General features: G+C 45.6%; 1 protein-coding gene across 7 annotated transcripts; it reads right to left on the bottom strand.

Moving 5' to 3' along the window:
* Nucleotides 1-655: 655 nt before the first annotated feature.
* On the bottom strand, nucleotides 656-22,274 carry TMEM52B (transmembrane protein 52B). 7 transcript variants are annotated; one of them, XM_032210357.1, is made up of 8 exons: nucleotides 21,810-22,274; nucleotides 21,295-21,362; nucleotides 19,986-20,247; nucleotides 13,354-13,474; nucleotides 12,862-12,905; nucleotides 5,691-5,729; nucleotides 3,444-3,610; nucleotides 656-972 (listed from the first exon to the last, which is right to left on the bottom strand). In XM_032210357.1, the coding sequence occupies exons 4-8, from the start codon at nucleotides 13,408-13,410 to the stop codon at nucleotides 719-721; spliced, it is 561 nt and encodes a 186-aa protein (XP_032066248.1). In that variant the 5' UTR covers nucleotides 13,411-13,474; nucleotides 19,986-20,247; nucleotides 21,295-21,362; nucleotides 21,810-22,274; the 3' UTR covers nucleotides 656-718. The 7 variants fall into 7 exon arrangements, with proteins under 7 accessions (XP_032066248.1, XP_032066249.1, XP_032066245.1 ...); XM_032210358.1 differs by having other exon boundaries at nucleotides 21,295-21,336; XM_032210354.1 differs by having other exon boundaries at nucleotides 19,986-21,362.
* Between the last annotated feature and the right edge of the window lie 145 nt (nucleotides 22,275-22,419).

The raw sequence follows: 22,419 nt of genomic DNA, 5'->3' as shown, positions 1-22,419 counted from the left end.
GGCCCAGCACTCTGCCACCAAAAACAGGCTCCTGAGCTCCGTTTTCAGCTGCAACAGCCTCCCGCAACCCTCTGCCAGCAAAAACAGAGCTCGGGGGGGGGCTCCCCGTGGCCCCTGAAAGCTCCGTTTCAACTGGTAGTGGCACTGCGGGATAGTCCTTCTCTATATCTAGGGTGGCCTCGTGGGCCAGATCTAAGCACCCCACAGGCCAGATCTGGCCACCGGGCCTTGAGTTTGACACCCCTGATCTAGAAGAAAAAGATGTACTTCAGAAACATGTTTTAAATTTCTGCAAACTTGTTCCTTGATGCATGATGTTGACAAATATATATATATGTGCATGAGCATGTTATATGCAATTTATTTCTTATTTTGCACATTTATAGAATTATAATATTGAAAATAGAGGATTTGGCAAATATGATACGAGGTTCTGATAAAACAGGAGCAATGTTTTATGTTCCGACAGGCCTGGGGCTATAGATTCGCTGCCCCTATCTCGAATGGTATGATTGTTGTGCTTTTTAACTATGTATAGTTTTGTGTTCTTGTTAAACTGTTTGTATCCCACCCTTCCCTTTTTGAGTTGTGAGCCGCCCTGAGTCCCCTTAGGGAAAAGGGTGGCATACAAATGAAATAAAACTCAAACTCAAACTCAAACTCAAACAATTGAATTAGCTGTATATGTCTGTGAAGGTTTCTTTGGAAGATTTGCTGATCATCTGACTGTGGAAGCTGCTTCCTGGTCTTCTTTCTTAGGACCGATTATCTGTTTCTCCTCTGGCATCAGCTCCAAATCTCCGACTCTTTCTCCACTTCGAGCCACTGTGAATCTGTTCACATGTATGGCTTCCTCATAGATTGGGGGCGGCGGCTCTGTTCGGGCAGGGTGATGCACTGCTGGCGCTCCACTGTGGGAATGGGCTACTGCGAGTATTCTCCTGGCAGCTGGTCCAAACATGGAATGGAAGGCTGAAAGGGAAAATACCAGGAGCATTTAGGTTAAAACGAACATTACAGCTGCAGTTACTGTTATAACTAACTGTAACTAATAGTACAACATTACAACTAAAACCCCAGTAATGATTAAGGGTAGAAATTATTCTTAGGTGTCGATTGAGTGATTTACTATATACCCTACTATTAAAAGAATTCTACAAAAGTGCTCACTGAATTGAGAAGCATTTTTAATTCTTTGTTGAAGAGACCATTCTTTTGAAATTCTACACAGTATTAATATATTACCATATAGCTTTTAAAAATAGATAATATGCTATGTAAAATATATTTAAAAAATATACTATCATGCTTAATCCCAGACTATTTCAGACTTACTCATAGTATGAAAACGACTCTTTGTCGCTCAAAAAGCAGAATAGGGAACTAGAGGGTCAGGGATGCAGGACTTATTTCTCAATAACGGAGTCAAAACGATAGAAGGGGTTGAAGTTAAGGAACTTTGGGGGAGAATATTGGAATTTAACATAATAAGGCACAGGCAATAGAACAACGTCAAAGTAGTGTCTCAGACTTTAAGAGAGACAATTTCAGCAAACCTGGGAAGGATTCCAGGGGGGGGGAAAAAACCCCTGAAGAAGTGTAGGAAACACTGATAATGAGATTATAAAAACTGAATCAAGCACAATACCACTGGGAAAGAAAGTTAGAGGCCCCAGATGGGGAAAAAAAAAACCCCATGCTATTAGAAACCACAAGGGTTTATCAAAAACTGATCATGCCAGACAAACGTTACTGCATTCCTTGACAAAATGATGGAAACTTATCAAGGAGAGATCCGACCTAAATCCAAAGAGAAATTTCCTGCCAGTAAGAACAATTAATCCATGAGACACCATCTCTCCGGGTGTTTGGGGTGCTCCATCACTAGAGGTTTTAAGAAGACATTGGAGAATCATTTGCCTGGAATGGTATCGGGCAGTGATGGCTAACCATATTGCCATCGCATGCCAAAAGCGTGGGGAGCGTGGGGGGTGTCGTGCATGCATGTGCCCACACCCATAATTCTATGTGCCCTCACCCAATGCATGTGGCGCGACCCACCCATGCTCCCCACATTTTTGGCATGCAATGGCATGGTGGATCCTTTCTAGGAGCCTGGGGAGGGTGAAAAAGGCCTCCCCCCCCCCGGAGGTTCTCTGGAGGCTGAAAACTGCCCGTTTGCCGACTTCTGATCGGACAAGAAGGTCCGTTTTTCGCTGTCCCCAGGTTCCAGACGCTTTCTAGGAGCCCGGGGAGGCCACAAATGGCCTTTCCCACCCCCTGGAGGCCCCCCAGAGGCCAAAAATGGCCCATTTGCCAACTTGTAGTGGGCCCAAAAACCAGGTGGCCAGCATGCACACGCACACCAGAGCTGAGCTCACGTGCCCACCGATATGGCTCCACATGCCATAGGTTTGCCATCATGGGTGTAGCGTCTCCTGCTTGAGCAAGGAGTTGGACTAGAAAACCTTCAAGTTCTCTTCCTGCTCTGATTCTGTAAAGGCACCACCGCCTCATCTTCCTGGTATGTTTTCAAAAGATAAAATGAGGTTCGTAACCAAGGCCTGTTCATTGCAGCTCATTCACCAACTCCCATTTGCCACCACCCAAACAATGGCGACAATCCCCACTGCCTAGAACAGCTGATTGGCGCCGCACCAACCCCCCTCCCCCTGCCGCAATATTCGCTTTGTAAGATGCACAGACATTTCCACCCACTTTTTTTTGGGGGGGGGGGGGATGTGTCTTATAGTCCAAAAAATACAGTAATTGGGCTAGTCAACATTTTATCGTGATATCAGAAATGTATATACTAGAAAGATATAATGGAATTGTTTTTTTTCAAAAAAAAAAGGGAATGTATAGCCTTTAAGAGGCTTGTAGAGTGCTCCGCCCCCCCCCCCCCCCAATGAGCAAAAAATAGCCAATTTTTCGCTCATTTCTGCCCTCCCCAGCACCTAGGAGCACTCTGAAAGGCTCCTAAAGGCTATGCATTCACCATTTTGGTGAAGGGGGCGGGCTTTCAGGAGGCAAAAAATGCTGTATTCAGTATATGACGCACCCAGATTTTCAGCCTCCTTTTTGAGGGACAAAGGTGCATCTCATACTCCAAAGAATATGGTAGTTACTTAGACACATTGTCCTTGAACTCATCAATTTATTTTCTACGAAATATATTTTTACTGCAGTTCTTGAGAAACGGTTTTCTTTTTAGTCATATTCATTAAAAAAAAGTGTTTTATAACTTGTTATTATCTTAACTGCCACCCCAGGAATCATTTAATTAAAAATACTCATGACATCTCTCAGGATTTCAAAGGTGCCCATTTGTCTCAAAAAGTTGGGAATTCCTGCACACTATTTTAAAAGGCAAGATTTTTCTGACTGGCCTCTTTCCTAATTGTTTTCAACCTTCAGGATGACCGAATTGCCTTTCCACTCACAGGTGATGGTGCTTTGAAGAGTGGTGTCCTGGTCGAAAGCAATAACCGTAACCTCATATGGCTGAGGACCAGCATCTTCTCCTGAGTGGCAATTGAAGCAGCAGCATCTCAAACAAACAGAAACAAGGGCACAGAGAAGGAGGAGCCCACCAATGCCAACTACAAGCCTGGAAGTGAAGGACAAGAAGAATCAGAACTCTTGCCATTTGCTCATATAATGGAAAAACCTAACAAGCTACAGTATTATTGTCATGCTCCAGCATATAACTTTATATATTGTTGTTACTTCTTAGCCCCATCTAGTGGCCAGAGAGACAAATACCAAGTATATTGTTTGAAGCTGACCCCACCCCATTAGCCGTCAGCCCAGACTCTCAAAGTGCATGCTGGGAAGCCAGGCTCCATTTCCTTTAGGATTTGGGTCTCTGCCACGCATGTGCAGCGGGCGGGGTGCACGGGGAGGGTCACACGCGCATGTGCAGGGCTGGGGTGAGAGAGGGGTCGCGTGAACATGTGGGGGGGTGCATATGTGGGGGTGGGACGCACACAGAGGTGGTCACGTGCGCATGCACGGGAGGGCGGGGCACGCGGGGCGTGTCACACATGCATTGCATTATGGGTGGGTGGGTGCGCTTTCAGCACGCAGAGACAAAAAGGTTGGCCATCATTGGCTTACCCTCTCTAATCTATATGCATATGAGTCTTAACTATATTAACATATAACCCCCCCCCCCGGAATTACACGCTGATGAACACTGAGGTGACATACCATTTCAGCATCAACCACATTCCTCTCAAAAGACACAAAAGCTAATTTGCTGAGCTGCTGCAGTTAATGAGTTATGTTTATCTGGGCTATGAGTTGGACCTTCATATTTACTTTAAGCTCAGTCCTTCTCTGTGGTTCTGGTGAGAAATACATATTTGAGAGATCCTTGATGCTCTCTGAGCTTTCTTGTTTTCTTGCAGAGATTTCATCACCTAAACTAGATAACCTCATTAGTGTTAAGACTTCCCATTTGTGTGCTGAGATGTTTGATGCCCATATGTGGTACAAATAACGAAGAATATTTGTAGCTCAGGGTTGAAATGAGAGGTCCTTAATGCTTTCTGAGTGTGCATGTTTTCTTGAAGATGTTTCATTACCCAAACTAGGTAACATCATCGGCTTTCGTTACGGGATGGAGGAGGGGGTCAGAACAGAAAACTATTGTTCTTAATTTTATAAACAAACTAGGAAAACACAAAATTTAGCTTCTGAAATTCTTTCCTCCCTCTTCTCAAGTTTCATCTGGGTCATATGACTAGGAAGAGAGTCTAAGAATAACATTAAATAGCAGGATTGGAAAGGACTTTGGAGGCATAGTCCAAGCAGATGCTCAAACAGAAGACTCTAGACCACTCTGGACAAATGGTTGTCCAATCTCTTCTTGTAAACTCCAGTGATGGAGCATCCCACAATTTCTGGAGGCAACTTCTGTTCCATTGATTAATTGTTCTCACTGTCAGGAAATTTCTCCTTAGTTTTAGCTTGGATCTTTCTTTAATGATCTTCTCCTGCCCTGTGATGCTTTAGAGCCGTGATAGTGAACTTATGGCACGTGTGCCAGAGGTGGCACGCAGAACCCACTCTGCTGGCATGCGCGGCATCGCCCCAGGTCCTCACCTCCACGGTGTTTCTTCTGTTTCAGTGCAAATGATGAAACAGAAGCTCATGAAAGAAAAAGATCTCAGCTCTTGCCCTGCTGCCAGTGTTGGGATGCCCCACCTCTCACCACCACTAGCTGGTCTTCGGGTCTCTGCTGTGCATGTCCACGCATGCATGTGTGTATGTCCATGTTTGGGCATGCCTGCACAGGCAGTTTGGGCACTTGGTGTCTAAAAGGCTCGCCATCACTGCTTCAGAGCCAGCTTACTGGGAGTTGAAGTCCACAAGTCTTAAAGTTGCAAAAGGTTGGAGAGCTTTAGAGGACAAGCTGACCTCATTTTCTCTGGGAGACTCTGGTGTCATGCCACGCCTAATCCACGCCTAATCCTTCTTTTTTTAGGCTATACATATCCACACACGTCTTGAGTGTGTGCATGTGTGGAGAAGTATTCTTAATATTCTCTTGTTTGGTGTGGTTTATATTTGAGTCACTATTTGTATTTTTTCTATTATCATATCTTATATTTTAAAAGTAAAGAGGTTCACTCAACAAATTCAAAGCATCATAAGCAACATGGAATTTTCCCCATTAATCTTACCAGATGTACCAGTGATGGATCCAGTTTGTGTTGGAACAGCTTTGGGAGTAAAAGGAGTTCAAGAAAATATTAATGTCATAGAAATAGATGATTAGTTTTTATATTCTTACAATGAGACAATTATTATTTAGATGTTTGCTGTTATCTTAACCCAGATACATGAAATGTTTCCACAGAAAGCATTTTGCTTTTGAGAGTATATGTGAGATTTAAATGTTACACATTTGTTGTTGATTTACTTCATGCTATCCCAATACACCTGTTAGTAAATTAGCAGCAATCAAAATCCCAAATGATCTTGGTTGTATAACTCTATCTCTTTTGAAAACTACCAATTATCCAATGTACTCTGGAAACAGAACTTTTTAATAGGATTTCATGAGGGGATCAGCAGATTTTAAAGGGGACAACACGCACTCCCATTCTGCATGAGTGATGGCAGGCCAGACTCAGGATTTGGGCACTGGCACTTTTTTCCAGTGGCTTTCTTTTTACTCACAGCCATAACTCCTGCAATAGTTGCAATGTATACTCCATGTATGCGTGCAGGACTGCCCTCATGCATGCACATGTGACACCCCCTTGCGGGGGAGTTTTGACCCTTCCCAGGCTCCAGACGCTTTCCTGAAGCCTGAGAAGGATGAAAATGGTCTCCTCCGGCCCCCCAGAGGTTCTTCTGAAGCCGGAAACAGATCGTTCCCAAACTTCCAGTTGGCCCGTTGGACCTGTTTTCACCCTCCCCAGGCTCCAGGGGCTTTTCCAGCCTCTAGAAGACTGAAAATCAGGTGACTGGTGTGCGGATGGGCAGCAGAGCTGATGGCTCACTTGCCGGCACATATGGTTCCGTGCGCCACCTGTGGCACATGGGCCATAGGTTTGCCATCACAGCCCTAACTGTTAACTCCAACTGTTTTGGAGGGAAACTTAAAACATTCATATTTGGGCAGGCTTTTTCAGGTATTATGATTGGTTAAGGCCCTGTGGGCACAGAGTATAAATTACCGTGATTTGCCTGAAGTTCCTAAGTCCCAGTTAAGTCAATAAATGCTGTTGTATCTATTCTGGTCTGTTTCTTGCCTACTGAAGCCCACTACACTATAGTGGCAACAAAGGTAGGACGGTGGAGAGGAGAGAGCTGCTGCTAACCAGGAGACTGAAATCACTGGGTGTCAAACTGGGTACAGAGCCCTGGTGGCACCATGCTTCCTGCCCTGCCCGCTAGTAAGACACCCTGGAGGCACAGATGAACCTGAGGGATCTGTCCCCAGGGCTTCTCAGTGCAGCCCAGCTCCAACCACAGTAGAACAGGCATTGACCGGCACCACGGGGTCCTTCTCAAAACGGCTAAACTGGGAACTCAATGAGTTTGATATTACTCACCCGGAACAGTGGGACTCATACATCTCCCAAGTAGATAATAACTATCCCTGTGCTAACCAGGTCATGGATGGCGGCCTGAAGGCAGAAACTCTGCTATGCTTCTGTGGACAAGACACGTTTGATATTGCTGAAAATGTGATTGCGCTGATTGTAAGAATAGAGACGGTGGCCTATGCAGACCACAAGAAAAAATTAAGCAAACATTTTGAGCCTAAACTCTCGGTCATCCCCGGGCGCCATGAAGAGAGGTCCAGGGAATCTGCAGCAGAGTTTTTGGCAAGCCTTCGCCAAGCTTCATGCGAGTTCCCTGATCTGAAAGACCGTCTCAGAGACAGGCGCATTTGTGGCCTGCATAATAGTGAATTACAGCAGTGCCTATTTGCCAGAGAGAAACTGACGTTCCAAGATACATTGAAGGAAGTCAGGGCACATGAGGCTACTGGAGAGGCCATGAAGACTCTCCGGCCACCAAAACCACGTGCCACCCCCCCCCCCCAGCTTTCCACTAAGACACTGTAGAAGGCTTGGGGGAGGTCAGTGGGAGCCAAGAAATTGATTGCTTGAGGAGAAAGCCACCGAGACAGCTACGCTCCACAGAGCAACCAACTGCCCCACAGAGCTGCGCAAGCTGCAGGGGACAGCATGAAAGAACAAAGTGCAGATTCCGCACAGCAATATGCCGTGCCTGTGGAAAGCAAGGGCACATTGCCAGAGTTTGCAGAAGTCGTCAAGGGAAAAGGCCCCCAGGACAGAACAGAGTTGAATATTGCTCAGGAAGGCGTAGCATCCAACGCACTGGGGCACAATGTCCCATCAAAGAAAAGATAAGACTCCAACTGAACCTTGAAGGGGTCCCATGCTCCATGGAGCTAGGTACTGGATCGGCCCTGTCCATTATCTCCTCCATGACCTTGGACCACATTTGCAAATGTAGCCAACGGTGGGTCCTGCTCAAATCATCGAGCTTAGTGCTAAGGGACTTCTAGAATTACCATGTTTCTGTAAGGGGTGAAGCTACCATAAGAATACAGAGAGCTTGAGGGTCCACTCAGCATAGTGGTCATAGAAGGGCCACACACCAGCCTCACAGGACTGGACTATTTCGAGGCTCTGGGCATCAGGGTAACGGGCATCCATTGAACCCAAATAGCCAATCTAGAAGCGGTATGCCAACAATACGCTGACATATTCAGCACTGAGCTGGGACCATACAAACCTTGATCTAGCAGTAACTGCAATCCAATTAAAACCAGGCAGAGTTCCCTTTGCCTTGAAACCTAAAATTGATGCAGAACTAGACAAGCTGATTACAGCAGGGAGTGCTCCAACCCATGGACTGAAGCCATTGGGAGACTCCCATGGTGACCCCAGTTAAGTTGAATGGGGACGTTTGCAGCTGCGCAGACTACAGTGCACCATAAACATGACACTACAGCAGCGCAGACTACAGTGCACCATAAACATGACACTACAGCAGCATGCTCACCCTGCACCAGTGGGGAGCCACTCGCTCCAGGGAGGCCAAATCTTCGCTAAGCTGGACCTCACCCAGTCCTACCAGCAGCTACTGGTAAATGACACGACCACAGAAGCAGAAACAATAACCACAGACAGAGGCGCATTCTGAATGCGCCACTTGCAGTTTGGGGTAAGGTAGCACCAGGGTTGTTCCAAAGTATTATGAAACAAACAGTGAAGAACATTCCCGGCATCTGCATCTGTACCTTGATGACATCCTGATTGCAGGAGAATCAGCGCCAGTCCCGATGGAACATCGCCGGGTAGTGCTCCAACGCGTCCACGAGGTATGTCTAAAACTCAAGAGGGAAAAGTGCCTGATCGGCGTGGAATCCACAGAATTCCTGGGTTTCCGCATTGATGCTACGGCGTTGATGCTGCCATCTGAAGCTAAAGGAAATTCAGCAAGCCTCACACCAAAATCCGAGGGGGAGCTTCAAGCGTTCCTGGGCTTGCTCAATTATTATCACTCCTTCTTGATGCCTAAGGCTCCCCTGGCAGAACTGCTGCACCACCTACTATGGACAGACAACCACTCTGGGCCTGGCTGAGCACTCAAGACAAAACGTGCAATGCGGTGAAATCATTGCTATCCTCAGACTCCGTGCTAGTTCATTCCAAGGAAACCCTACCAGTAACACTAGCCCGAGATGCTTTGCCATACGGCATTGGGGCAGTACTAAGCCATAGGATGCCAGAGGGTAGAGAGGCTCCCATTGTCTACTATTCTAGAACATTATCATCGGCTGGAAGAAACTATGATAGACAGGCAAGGAAGCCCTAGCCATAGTGGCTGGCATTAAGAGGTCCCACAACTTCTTATATGGACGAACCTTCACCACCTTCACAGGACAAAAACCTCTGCTTGGTCTCTTCTCAGCTGACGCCGCAGATCCTGTCACTGCAAATGCTACAATGGCCCATTTTCATGGCTGCCTACTCGTACCAGCTAGTCCACAAGCCGGGCAGGGAAACGGCTGATTCTCTCAGCCAACTGCCTCTGCCACAGACTGACCCAGATCCACCCCAGCTTGTTATCCAGGACCTGCCTGAGGCACCCCTACATGCAGGAGACATTGCAGCTGAAACCACCACGGACAGAACACTTTGCCGCATTCTCAACTGGGTGTTAAAGGATGGACAGAATCCCAGCCAAGCCCTGAGATCCAGCACGACGCTTCTCAAAAAAATGAACTTCCAGCCCACAGAGGATGTGTGGCGTGGGGGAGCAGGGTCATCATCCTAGCCAGTCTTTGCTCCAAGGCACCGGATTTCCTACATGAGTGGCTCCCAGGAATTGTTCAGATGAAGGCTCTAGCCAGGAGCTACTTGTGGTGTCCAGGCCTGGACAAAGACATTGAGAATCAAGTAAGGAGTTGCCAGGTCTGCCAAAAAAAACACACACACACCCCCACCGGAGATGCCACAAGCACCAGGGCACTGCTGGGAGACCCCACAGGCCCCATGGCCTTGTGTCTATATGGACTTTGCAGTCCCATTCCAGGGGCAGGTGTTCCTGATAGTAGCTGACAGTTAGTCCAAGTGGTTGGAAGTGGCACCAGTCTCATCAATGACAACAACGAGGTTCATCCGAGAGTTGTGCCGGCTGTTCGCCACATGTGGTCCCCCAGGTATAATTGTGTCTGACAATGGAGCACAATTCATGACAGAAGAGTTTCAGTCATTCCAGTATGATTCAGCACGTAACGCCTGCTCCATTCCACCCCACGGCCAACGGTCAGGCCAAATGAATGGCCAGGACCACAGCGGAGGTGCTCAAGTGGATGACAAATGGGGAATCACCGCCTGGCGAACTTCCTCCTGTGTCAACACACAACTCCCAGTACAGCAACAGCTCACAGCCCAGTGGAGCTGAGGTGGGGCCGGCGGTTCCCAATGAAACTCTACCAACGACACCCAGACAGACTAGTGGTGGAGACGGCTCAGCCAACCCCCCCCCCTCCCCCCGGAACCTACTGTTGGGTGAATTGGTCTGGGCCAGGAATTATGGGAGTGGGGCACCTTGGGTGTGGCAGCTATGGTAACTAAGGTAATGAGCCCCTTGTCATATGAGGTTACTCTGGGGAACCATCATACAATCAGATGCCACACTGATCAGTTACGGCATCGGCAGGCTGGGCCAGTCCCGGATGAGGATCCCAGGGCTTTTTCAGACCCACCACAGAACTGTTTTTCTCCGAGTTTGCCTACACCATCTGTGGCTTTCACCTCCAGGGAGATGGAGGTCCCAAAGGCCGTAGAGCTGCCGCCACTCATGGGCAACCAGAACAGCCACCAAGAATGTCCACTTGGAGACGGACAACACTCCACTTAAACAGGGCTCCCTGGTTACACTGCGAGAGTCTACCAGGCTCTGTGGGGCCCCCGGCCTGTCTCAAAGACTATGAATAGTGAACACACTGGAGGTAAGAACCATCCTAGAGGGGGAGGGGTGTTATGCATTGAATATGTATATATCTAGCTGTGATAAGCCCTGCTAAAGAGAAACCAACTTTAGATGACACTAACTGTTAACTCCCCCTTTTTTGGAGGGAAACCTAGTGTCAGGCCTCCAGTCATATTCCTCTTAGGATCTTTGGCCTGCCACGCTCTCTCTTATTTCACTATGCTGTTTCATTAGTGGGGAATTGGGAGGGGGAAATAGTAAGGAGTAGAAAGGAATAAAACATTCCTTTCTAGAAGCCCAAGGTCATCCTTTTGTCTCTGCACTTCTGCACCTGACCAGAAGCGGATGGGTGGGATTGCCAGTGTGGTAGTGGAAGACTGGACCATGTGATGGACTTGGGGGTCAGGGGGGCAAGATCATGAACTTTACTTTGCCTTGAACTCTGATTTAATTTTGGATGATATTTGGAATGCTGACACTTAAAACATTCATATTTAGATGTGATTTTTCAAGTATTTATAATTGGTTAAGGCCCTGTGGGCACAGAGTATAAATTACAAGGATATGCCTGCTGTTCCTAACTTCCAGTTAAGTCAATAAATGGTCTGTTTCTTGCCTACTGAAGCCCACTCACAATAAGTTGCATTTTAAAAGCTATATTTCTGCTGCTCAATCCTATGCATGATATATCTAACTTGATTTCAAAATTCTTTCCCCACTGCCAGATGCGTCCTTTCATTTCCAGATATAATCTGATAACCAGTAGCATCAATAAGAAAATGTGTGTTTGGTGGCGAGATATGCTATGAAGAAATACTACTAAAAAATTATGTTTCCAGAATATATTGGACAATTAGCTGGTTTCAAGAGAGGTGGAGGTTATACAGTGTATAGGAGTATAGAAAACCTAAAATTATTTAATTTGACAATTTTATGAATCATTATTAACATACAAAAATGAATGGACATTTTCAAAGAGTTTGGGTTTGGATATCTGTGCTATTCTGAATATTCCAAGTTATTGATGTTGCTGACTAAAGTTAGTTTCTTTTAGTATTTTCAACCAGATTTAAAATATAAATAACATCTTGAGAAGAATCTAATGATCAGTCTCATACTTAGGATTAATATTTTGATATGTTTGCGTGCTTGAGTGTGTGTGTGTGTGTATGAGCATCTTGCACAGATATTTACTTTGGCTATCGTCTCTGTGAAAACAGTTTTCTAGCTAAGGCTGAACCACAATCATTTCCTCTTAATTTTGTCCAAAACATGTTCCTCCTTGAAAATAGGAGAGAGTTTCCCATTGATTTCTTGGAGTGAGGAAGAAATTGCACTAAAATATTATGGTGTGTACCAGCTCAATGCAACCTCACAAAGTGACTGAAAGTTGTCTATTTTTTCCATTCTTTAATTTTTTTTGTAAAAATTCTTTCTACACTTCTTTCTACCGCTTGGGAAATAAAGCATAAAACATCATGCCATTTGCTCCAAGTCTATCCAGGAACTGCAGGCAGTGAACAATTTTAAGCCTTGTGTCACATGAGATATGTAGGGCCTTTTTTAGTAGAAAAAATAAGGTTAGCAACATTACAGATTTATAATATTACAAACTTATAATAACCATTTCTCTATATCTAATAGGTTGCTTGGTGGAGGTAAAGTAGGGACATAATTCTATTTTTTACTCTCAATGAATTGTCAAAAAATACATTTTTAAAGTTCTCAGCGCAGCTCATTCCTAAAATTATTTATAGACTTTTTCCAAAAATCTATTCCATACAAAAACCGAAGCAATTTTTATCCATGTATCTTAGATAGCTTATTGAAGTCATAAGAAATTGATGGTGCTCTGCATGTACTTACGGATCATTGTTTGTACAATTCTCTTGCAGTTTCACCTGTGGAATCTTAACAGAGAAAAGAATCGAGACAATGGCAGAATATTCTGCTTTCTTTCATAGAAATCCTATAATCCTAGGGCTGGAAGGAACCTTGGATATCTCCTAATCCATGCCCCTGCCGATGGCAGAAGACTTTATATCATCCTTGATAAATAGTTCCCCAATCTCTTCCTAAAGACTTGCAGCATCCATAACTTTTGGAGGCAAACTGTTCTTTTTTTCATCCTCACAAAGTTAAAATTACAATTTTCTTGAACTGGTATAATATTCATAATTGTTTCCCTATTCTCATATAATCAGATATTTGAGTCTCTTTTTTCCTTGCTGTTCAGCATGAGCAAGATAGGTTTTCTACATTTTATGCTACAAATCTACGTCCTAAATCAGAATTCGTTTCCTTTTGATTTTCTACCTCTTTTTCCATCTTGTTACTTTGTGATCTAACACAGCTTACCTGAGCCAGACACGCCAAAATAGAGACGGTTACCACTTGGGCGCCCTTGCTCATCATCCGATGTGGTTCTTCTTTTCCTTCCCAAAAGGGGTGTTGCCTAGTTAACTTCCTTATGCACCGTCTGCAGGCCAAGCAAATCAACAATGAAACAGGCTTAACACCCAGCGCTTTGCTTTTTCAGTCTGTATGTTTCTAAAAGTGGTACAGTATCCTTTTATTTATAGACATTGCAGACACGTACAAAATGCACACATGCTTTCTCAGCATCTGTTAGTATTTACCTCAGAAGCTGAAGAAACCCACAAAGTTGAAGAGGGACCCAAATCACATTGTCCTTCTTCATTTTGATGTTCCTGCTTGTTTCTCGTAGTTTTTTTTTTTTCCCTTTTCTGTCCTGACTCCTCTTTGAAGACAGAGGTCTAGTTTAGGATGAAGGTTGTAGAGTAGAGCCCCTTTCTTCTTCTTTATCCTTTTACCAGAGAAATGCTCTCTCAAGGACAAGGTTTTATATTCGCAGAGTAACTCAGAAACTACTCTCATGAGAACTACCTAGTCACCCATGCTACCAATCTCCAACAAAGTACTAAATGTTAATCTGTAATAAATTGCTGCCACTTCACTGATTGGCCTCACATAATTGATGTAGGTTTTTTCTTTCTTTTTCAAAGTAGTTATTTTCCCTCAAGCTGCTTAATCAGAATCTTGTAATCACCAGCTATTTTCCATGGATATGACCACCATGACTGCAATTTTTCCTGTGCTTTGTTGTTTATATATGTGCACGTATTGAGCTGGAAATGTATATGTACAATATCCTGTTACTGAGGAACTCCAAATATTTCTCAATAACCATTCACATTTTAATCAACTTTATAGTTAACTATTTCCTTTGGGGTATGTGATAGCTGTTCCGTGAAAGGCAAGTCGGTGCTGAATCAGAAAATTTGCTTATGCTCAATTACAACTATGTTTCACCAGCAATTAAGCTGGTGAATCATTACTCTGACATAGTTTTCAAAGGTAGCAAGCGGAACCAATGGATTCAGGAGCATGGCAAACATTCTCAATTAGAGGTTGTTGTTTTTTAAATTTTATTTTATCTACACACCTCATATTGATTCATGCACCAAGCAGTCTAACATGTTGGCCATTTCACTAATCCAGAAAATGGGTATAATTTAGCAGCTTTGAAAAGAGGTCCCTGGATAGTTTACTGTCGTGTTTACAAACAGGTAACTGTGGGGTCCTTGGAGCTCTCTGAGCTCGGTTGTTCTCTTGAAGATGTGTCAAACATCGTCAGACGTTGTTCTGACTAATAAACCCAAGCAAATTAAAACTTTCAGACTTAAATCTTCCTTAAAGGACTTCATTATTGGGAACATCATATTGGCACGATTAAGTGTAAAACCAACTATAAATGCTCCCCATGGTTTTGGTATAATTAAAATAGTAAATGATCCCCTTCCCAAGTGCCACAGGTCAGATTGTTCATTTAGGTTAATTGGAGGATTTTCTCAGACTACATCTGACACCTTTGGAGGTGACCTTGGTTCCCATGAGAGTTCTGTGTTGTGTATACACACAGACACACACACAGGCACACACACACAGAGTCTGGCAACTGAGAAAGAAGAAAATGGCTTCTGCCTGGTTCAGTTTGAAGTTGACGGGTGTTTCATACCCAACTGAGCAACGCCATCCCCGCTAGAAGGGAGAGGGGTTTGAATTCTTGTTATTTGCAATGGCTTCTCCTTTCAGTATTGGTGGCTTTGTTTTATTTAGGTAAGTTATATGGCCACCCATTCACTCTCACCAGGCAGCTCACATTTAGTAACCTGCACCTGGAGTGGCCTGACTGGGAGGCGTCTCCAGTTGGATCAGTGGATTGGCTGCACCGTGTAATGGACAGGCGGGTGCAGGGGAAAGGACTTTTGACTTTCCTTTGAGCGGGGAAGGCTTTCAGATTCGGGTTTCCCAGATGTGCCAATATGACATCTCCAATAAATAAATCTTTGAGAAATTGCTTGCCTTGGAGTCTTACTTGGTTGGGGCCTTACTTGGAACCCTGACAGGCAGAGGGAGAGATAGAGAGAAAGAGAGAAAGAGAAAGAGGGAGGGAGAGAAAGAGAGAGGGAGGGAAAGAGAGAGAGGGAGAGAGGGAGGAGAAGAGAGAGTGGAAGGGAAACTGGTGGGAGTAAAAAAATTACTACTGGATCTGTGGGCGTCGCTCGAGTGTGGCTGGGTGATCATGTGACTGTGTGCGTGTGTGGCTGGGTGTGTGTGTGTGACTGGGTAGGTGTGGCCAACCTGACATCACACGAAGGGTGCCTGCCTGGTCTCTCCTTGCCGCAAAGGCTTAACAAGATACAATTTCCCTGCCTGTTGATTGATTACTACTGAGATAGTAGTTTGCGATAAATAAGTGGGTTTTGGGTTGCAGTTTGGGCCCTTGGTCTCTAAAGGTTTTTGCCGTCCCTGGTATGGGCTCCCTTGCCATGGACAGGGTGGATTGTAAGACTTCCAAGGTCCTTACCAACCCTATTGTTTTATGTTCTAGGTAAATATTATTTCAGGAGCATAGCCACTCATAATTTTACTTTTAACTGTAAAATCTATTTTGAATCTATTGGAAAACATACCAGTGAGATATAAACTTGAGATGCATTTTCTGTCCTTCAGTTCAGGTCGAAACCATTGCTTCCTTCATTCTGAAGCATTGGATTCCTGTCTTGAGCAAGTTAATTCAATTAATTTATCTTATTTTTTTAATGTTATTTTCCAAATCTTCTAATTTCTTGAGATACTCAGTACCCACAGGAAATTCAATGCCAGCTATAGAATTTTATATCAGTGATATATTGCAAATAATATCATTGGTGTGTTTTAGTAATTCAACTGAGAGTTCAGTAATGCAGAAACAACTTTCCAAGAAGGATATTATAATGGCTACATATCACCCAACTCCATATAATCCCCCCTCCCATTTTCCCACAGTAGAAAGTCTGGCAGGTCTGAAGGCCAAAAGAAAAGATGGCTTGCAGACATGACAGGCAGCCTCCCCTCAGAACAAAAGTGGTGTCCTGTAAAGAGAATAATGCAGGGGGTTAACATTACTAACTAACCCCACCTCCCTTCTCCAGGGGGATTCTTTGGCTTATCGGGAAATTGTCATGGAACTACTTCACTAATTGTCAGCTTTCAACATTCCAACTTTTCACCCATGTAGCTTCAGACAAAGGGTACCACTTCGATGCACTAAATATTGCAAATGACCTCTATACAATCTAGAGTCTAGTATTTTTTTTCCCACTCCGTAGTGAGTTTCTCCCTGTATACCACAGGAGGAGCGGTGGTTGGGTCTGAAGTCTTAAATTAGACAAATCACAAGTTTCAGCAGGCTACAATGAAAACTGCAGGTATTTTCCCTAGGATTCTAGGCAGACTGAGCTGAATCGTTACTGGGTTAATTATTTTGACTATTGGAAGGGAAGGGACCTAAAAACTTTGGCCCTAATTTCTTGCTAGGCATCCTCAATATATTTTATATCCCACACAGAAGGTAGGTTGGAGCCAATGGTTTGTCAGCTTGTTTCTTGTATTCTTCTGCCACATCTGCCAAACTTTTTTTGTATTCTCCCACCCCCTTTTTGGCAGCGTCCATCTATTCAGTCAAAGACCAAGTCTTTGGAGGAGGGGGCTCTCTGGGCAACTCAGGCATGGGAACAAATTCCATGCCACTGGAAATTTGAAAAGGAGTTTAATTCAGTGCTGCTTATTATATATATTATATTATATTTTCGGCAAATGGCAGCAGGTCTGACCAATTGTCCTGTTCCTAATCTACATAACAACGGATGCATGTTTCGACCATTGCATTCTCTCATTCTGCTGCTCTGTTTGTACTTGGATGGAAGGCTGAGCTGAGTCTTGTGTAGACCCAATTGACCTCAGAAACTCCCTCAAGAACTTGGTGGTGGACTGGACTCCCCGGTCTGAGATGATTCTCAGGGTATAACCGTGTAGGTGGTAGATATGCTTACCAAACATCTTCACTAGCTTCTTTGCTGACAGTAACCTGAGCAAGCGATAAAGGGGCTTGCTTGGAAAATAAGTTGATGACTGTCCAAATTACTGTTTTCCCGCTGCTGTCTGGGAGCTCTATGATGAAATCCATTGCAATCTCTTCCCAGGGTCAACTGGGGCAGGCCACCTTTTTGCAGTAGCCCAGGAGGCTCGCCTGGTCTTATTTTCATGGCTGCGCAAGTGTCACAACTGTTTACCGTAGTCCTCGACTTCTGCCTTCATTTTAGGCCACCAAAATTGGCATCTGGCAAGGTGGAGCATTTTTTAAGAATCCAAAGTGGCCTCCCAGCTTGCATCATGCTCCGCTGCAGCACTTTTAGCTTTAAGCTGGCAGGAAGATATATTTGAATCCTTTCCAGGCTAGTCCTCTCTCATTGTTAAGAACGTCTTGTTGTTAGCAAGCCAGGGGGAAGTTGGCATCGCTGCCTTCAGTGTAGCAGTCAGTTTGTCCTGGTTGGGATCAGCCAGATGTCTGGTCTGGCGCCTGGTGGTGACTTGTGCTGCCATTTGTTGGAGGGAATTATGGCATGAATCACTTCCTCCAACTGTCAAACTGTGGCTTTCTTGACAAGGCATCTGCTAGCAAGTTCTTCTCTGCAGGAATATGCTTCAGTTTGAATCTAAATCTCCTGAAGCCCCAGAGGACTTGTTTGGAGACAGCTTTCTGGGTTTGTTTTTTTTTCTTTTTAGTATTTTGAGGTTTTTATGGTCACTCCAAACTTGGCATGGCACTTCCCCTCTTCTAGGAAATGTCTCCATGAGAGCAGCGCCCAGTGGCTGCATAAGCTTCTTTCTCCCAAGTGGCCATCTCCTTTCAGTGTCGGTGGGTTTTCTGGAGACATAAGTACAAGGCAAGAGTTGTCCTTTTGGGTCTCCCTGCAACAGAACTGCCGCTACAGCTACATCACTGGTGTCTGCCTGCATTATGGATTTCTCCTCTGGATCGGGGCGTTGCAAAATGGGCTCTTGGGCAAAGAGCCGTTTTAATTTCTCAAAGGCTTTTCGGCAGTCCATTGCCCACACAATTGGTTTGGCTTTCGCTTTGTTGGCGCCAGTCCTGTTTTTAACAGTTCAGTCAGGGGCAGAGCGACTTCTGCAAACATTGTGATGAGTTGCCTATAGAGGTTAGTGAAGCCAAGGAAACTATGGAACTGTTTGCGAGTCCACGGGGGTTGCCAGTCCAAGACATTTTCCCTGAGTCCATCTCTATCCCTTCACTGGATATACGATATCTGAGATAATCCAGAGAGGTTTATGGAGTTCACACTTTGACAGCTTCGCATAGAGCTTGGCAGCCAGAAGTTTCTTCAGGACTTGCCGCACCAGCTTTACATGTTCTAGGACGGTGGTTCCCAAAGTGGGCGGTACTGCCCCTGCTGGGTGGTGGGATGACTTGGGGGGGGGGGCGCTAAGAGGCAAGGGGGGAGTGGCAGAGGAGTGCTGGAGGTAGCCCCCTGCCTATGGGGCACAGGTGCTGCTGCTGCTCCCTGGTTCCCTCGCTTATCTCAACCAACACAGCCCAGCAGATCTCTGCCCGGTGAGTCTTCCTCTCTGCTTCTATTCTAGCTACCTCCCCACGGCCCACCAAAGGATCTCTCTTTTTCCCGAGCTATTTCCCTCCGTCTGGGCTCTCCCTTGCAGAGCTGAGCCTAGCATTCAGCTTAAAATCCAGGGCAGGGGAGGGGGGCAACAGAGCAGCCAGGAGGAGGGAAAACGTTTTTCTTTCTTGCCAAGCTGTTTCTTTTTTCCCAAGGAGAGGAGGAGAGAGGGACGGAGGGAGGCAGAGAGGGAGAGAGAGAAAGAGGAGAGGAGAGGAAGGAAGTCAGAGAGAGAGAGAGGAAGAAAAGGAGGAAGGAAATGAGAGGGAAAGAGGAAAGAGTGAGAGAGGGGGAAGGGAGAAAGAAAGTGAGAGGGAGAAAGATGGAGAGAGAGAGAGTAAGAAAGGGAGTGGGAAGAAGATAGGGAGAGAAAGGGGGGAAGGAGGGAGGAAGAGAAAAAGAGGAAGAGAGGTGAGAGAGAGACAACCGAACTTTACTTATGAAAAGGTGTTAATTATGTCAATGGAAGAGATAGGAAGCTGCATTAGTGATATATATGTCAATGCATTGATTTGTACATAAAATGTTTAGCTTAAAGAAGTTATAAGGAATCACAAATATGTAAGTGTGGAAAATGTAACGTACATGTGGATGACTCTTGGCATGAGTTGCATTGGGAAAATAAAAAAATCTATAATAATAATTTAAAAAAGAAAATGATTCCCCAAAGAGGTAAAAGGCAACATTTTGCTAGAGTTCTTCTTTGCTTCCAATCTGTTGAGGAAGGAGATTGGACTCCATTGTCTATATTTCCCTTTCCATCCCCATGGTTCCTTAGTGAAAATTGCAACCCAAGAACATATAGATCTGTTAAAATGTTCCCATTCTCACTTTCCATATTGGGAATCCCTAGGTACCATGCAATAATCTCATCAAATAATTCAAGCAAATGTTGGTGCTTTTACACCAATGCAAACAATGTGCCAACAATGGCACATTTGTAAAACGAACCTTTATTTAATTGGCCATCTCATCCTGCTTCAGAATCCCAAAGGTGCTCTTTGTGCCTGGCTCCCAGCTGGTGTTCCTTCTCAGCAGCTTCTGCAGCTTCCACCATGGCTTGGGAAGGTGAGTAGATGGTCTCGACATAGATCCCCAATCTGTCATCTACGGCTCCCCCTGTGGGCTTCTTCTCTTCCTCCATCTTCCCTGAGTCTTCGCGCTGCGATGCTGGGGCTCAGGACCCCGGACAGCACCTCAAGGTTTGGGGTAGCTGATAAGTATTTTTAAAGGGAGATTTAGGTTAATGTCTGGGATCCAAAAAACACCCCCAACAAAAAAAACCTCGAGGCTTAATTTTCCTCAAGTTCCACTTTATTAGAGATGTCGTGTTGACATCTGGGAAAATCTGAATCTGAAAGCTTCCAGATTTTCCCACCCAGTTGAAATGGATGCAGGAACAAAAACAGGCATTTGAGATTTTAAAGTTAGTATTGTCTCAAGCTCCTGTTGTGGGACTTCCCAATCTCGAGAAACCTTTCAATTTGTATATGTGGACTCGAAGAGTAATATTAGTGCTTGACCTCCTGACTCAAGAAAAGGGACGTTCGCAACAATCCATAGCTAAACTTGATGGAGCAGCAAAGGATGGCCACACTGCCTTAAAACCCTGGCCGCCACTGCTCTTCTGATTGAGGAAGCTAATAAATTGACTTCTGGACAACTAATTACCAGACATACCAGCCATGCAATTCATGGAGCATTAGAAACAAAGGGAAATTTATAGATAACTAACTCCAGGATTTATAAGTATCAAGTTCTCCTCACTCAAAATCCTCAAGTGACACTGAAACAGAGAAATGCCCTAAATCCGGCCACCCTCTGGCCTATCCCAGGTCCTGAAGTTGAACATAACTGAAAGTCAACTAGGGGCCTCATGGGTGAGTCAAATTGGGGAGAATTAAACAAGCAAATACAAGAAATCCAAAAATACTGTGCGTCCCTCAGTCCACCATTTCTGAGCACCTCTACTCATAATATTCAAGTGGGAGACGGGGTATGGGGGGGAAACACTGGAAAGGAGAGAACTTGAAACCTAAGAGGAAGGGCCCATATACTCTGGTCAGGTGTTCTCCACTTGCAGTAAAGGTGTTGGGAGCCAAGACTTGGATTGACTGACTTGAGTAAAGCCGGCCGCTGATGAGTATTGGGAGACGGACCAGGACGAAGCCCGACCTCTAGCGGTATGCTTGAAGAAGCTCCCCTATAACTGCCCTACCGGCAACGGGCAGAAAAACATACGGGGCAGAAGAGGCCTTACCGGTGTCACTCTGGAAGCTGACCCTCTACGTATGGCTGAAGACTTGGATGAGAAAAACAACTTTTAGTCTGAGAAGGGAAGAGTGTATTGGGCTAAATATAGTCCAGGGAATGGAAATCCGTTCATATATATATATAGCCATAAGAGCATTGTGTTTCGCTGTAGTGAGTCTGGTCCCCCTGATTTGCAGTATTGGATATTTATTTTTTTGGAATCGCCCCCATCCCAGAGAGGCAGGTGGGAAAAATATATTGACTGTGACAGTGAGAATCTCCTGGGGGACACTTATGTCACTTATGTTTGAAGAGCCCCCCCCCCCCCTGGGGGGGGTCCTCCATAGCACAGTGGTCTCCAACCTTGGCAACGTTTAAGGCTTGTGGAGGTCAAGAGTCCCCAGAGCTCCTCAGCCAGCTTTGCCACAGAGAGGACGGGGGGGGGGGGGGGGGGGGGGGGGTGTCGGCCTATTTTCCAAAGCACCTGCAGCCCAGACAAGGGAACGACGGACGGGAACTGACCAAGGAGGAATTTTCCTGAGAGTGAGAACATCAGCCTATATGGAAGAGAAGAAGTTGCCTCCGGGAGTCGTGGGAGCGCGTCATCCCTTGAGACTTCCAAAGGGGCTGGACTGACGTCTGTCAGAAATGACGTAGGATCTCCTGCTTGAGTGGGGGGAGGGTTGGGCTAGATGACCTTTAAGGTCCCTTCCAACTCTGTTAAATCTGTTAAAACGAAAGGCCGGCCCCAGTTGACGCTTCACGGCCTCAGGGAGAACGTTCCTGAAGACGACGGCGGCGGCTCTCCAGCAACGGAAGAGAAGGAGTTGCTCGCTGGAGAAGCTGCCCGCCCCCCCCCCCGCCCACTCTTTCCCCACGGCCGCCCACTTCGCGGTCAGAGCCAAAAGGGAACTCGGGACACCCGCGGGCGCCCCCAAGAGACCCCCGTGCCAGGCCAGGGAGACCTTAAATCCGAACCCCTCCTCCCGCCCCCCCGGAGACCCCCCCCTCCTCCCCCCCCCCCGCCCCTCGTGGACGGCCGCGAGGGAAGAGGCGCGTGGGGGCCCCGTGACGGAGAACCTCTTTCCCATTAGAGCACGTGACCAGGGGGACTGGCGGCAGAGCGCCGTCT

Source organism: Thamnophis elegans, chromosome 2, assembly GCF_009769535.1.
Source record: "Thamnophis elegans isolate rThaEle1 chromosome 2, rThaEle1.pri, whole genome shotgun sequence".
NCBI classification, from domain to species: Eukaryota; Metazoa; Chordata; class Lepidosauria; order Squamata; family Colubridae; genus Thamnophis; species Thamnophis elegans.
The sequence above is the reverse complement of the archived record's forward strand: the minus strand, read 5'-3'. Positions and strand labels throughout refer to the sequence as shown.

Bases quoted from the DNA above. Each gene is read 5' to 3' on its own strand.
- TMEM52B (XM_032210354.1), bottom strand. From the start codon at position 13,410: ATGATGAGCAAGGGCGCCCAAGTGGTAACCGTCTCTATTTTGGCGTGT. The intron at 5,730-12,861 runs GTAAGTACATGC...TTACTCCCAAAG, and splicing joins AATTGTACAAACAATGATCC to CTGTTCCAACACAAACTGGA. The intron at 973-3,443 runs GTGAGTGGAAAG...TTTCCCTTTCAG, and splicing joins TCTTCAAAGCACCATCACCT to CCTTCCATTCCATGTTTGGA.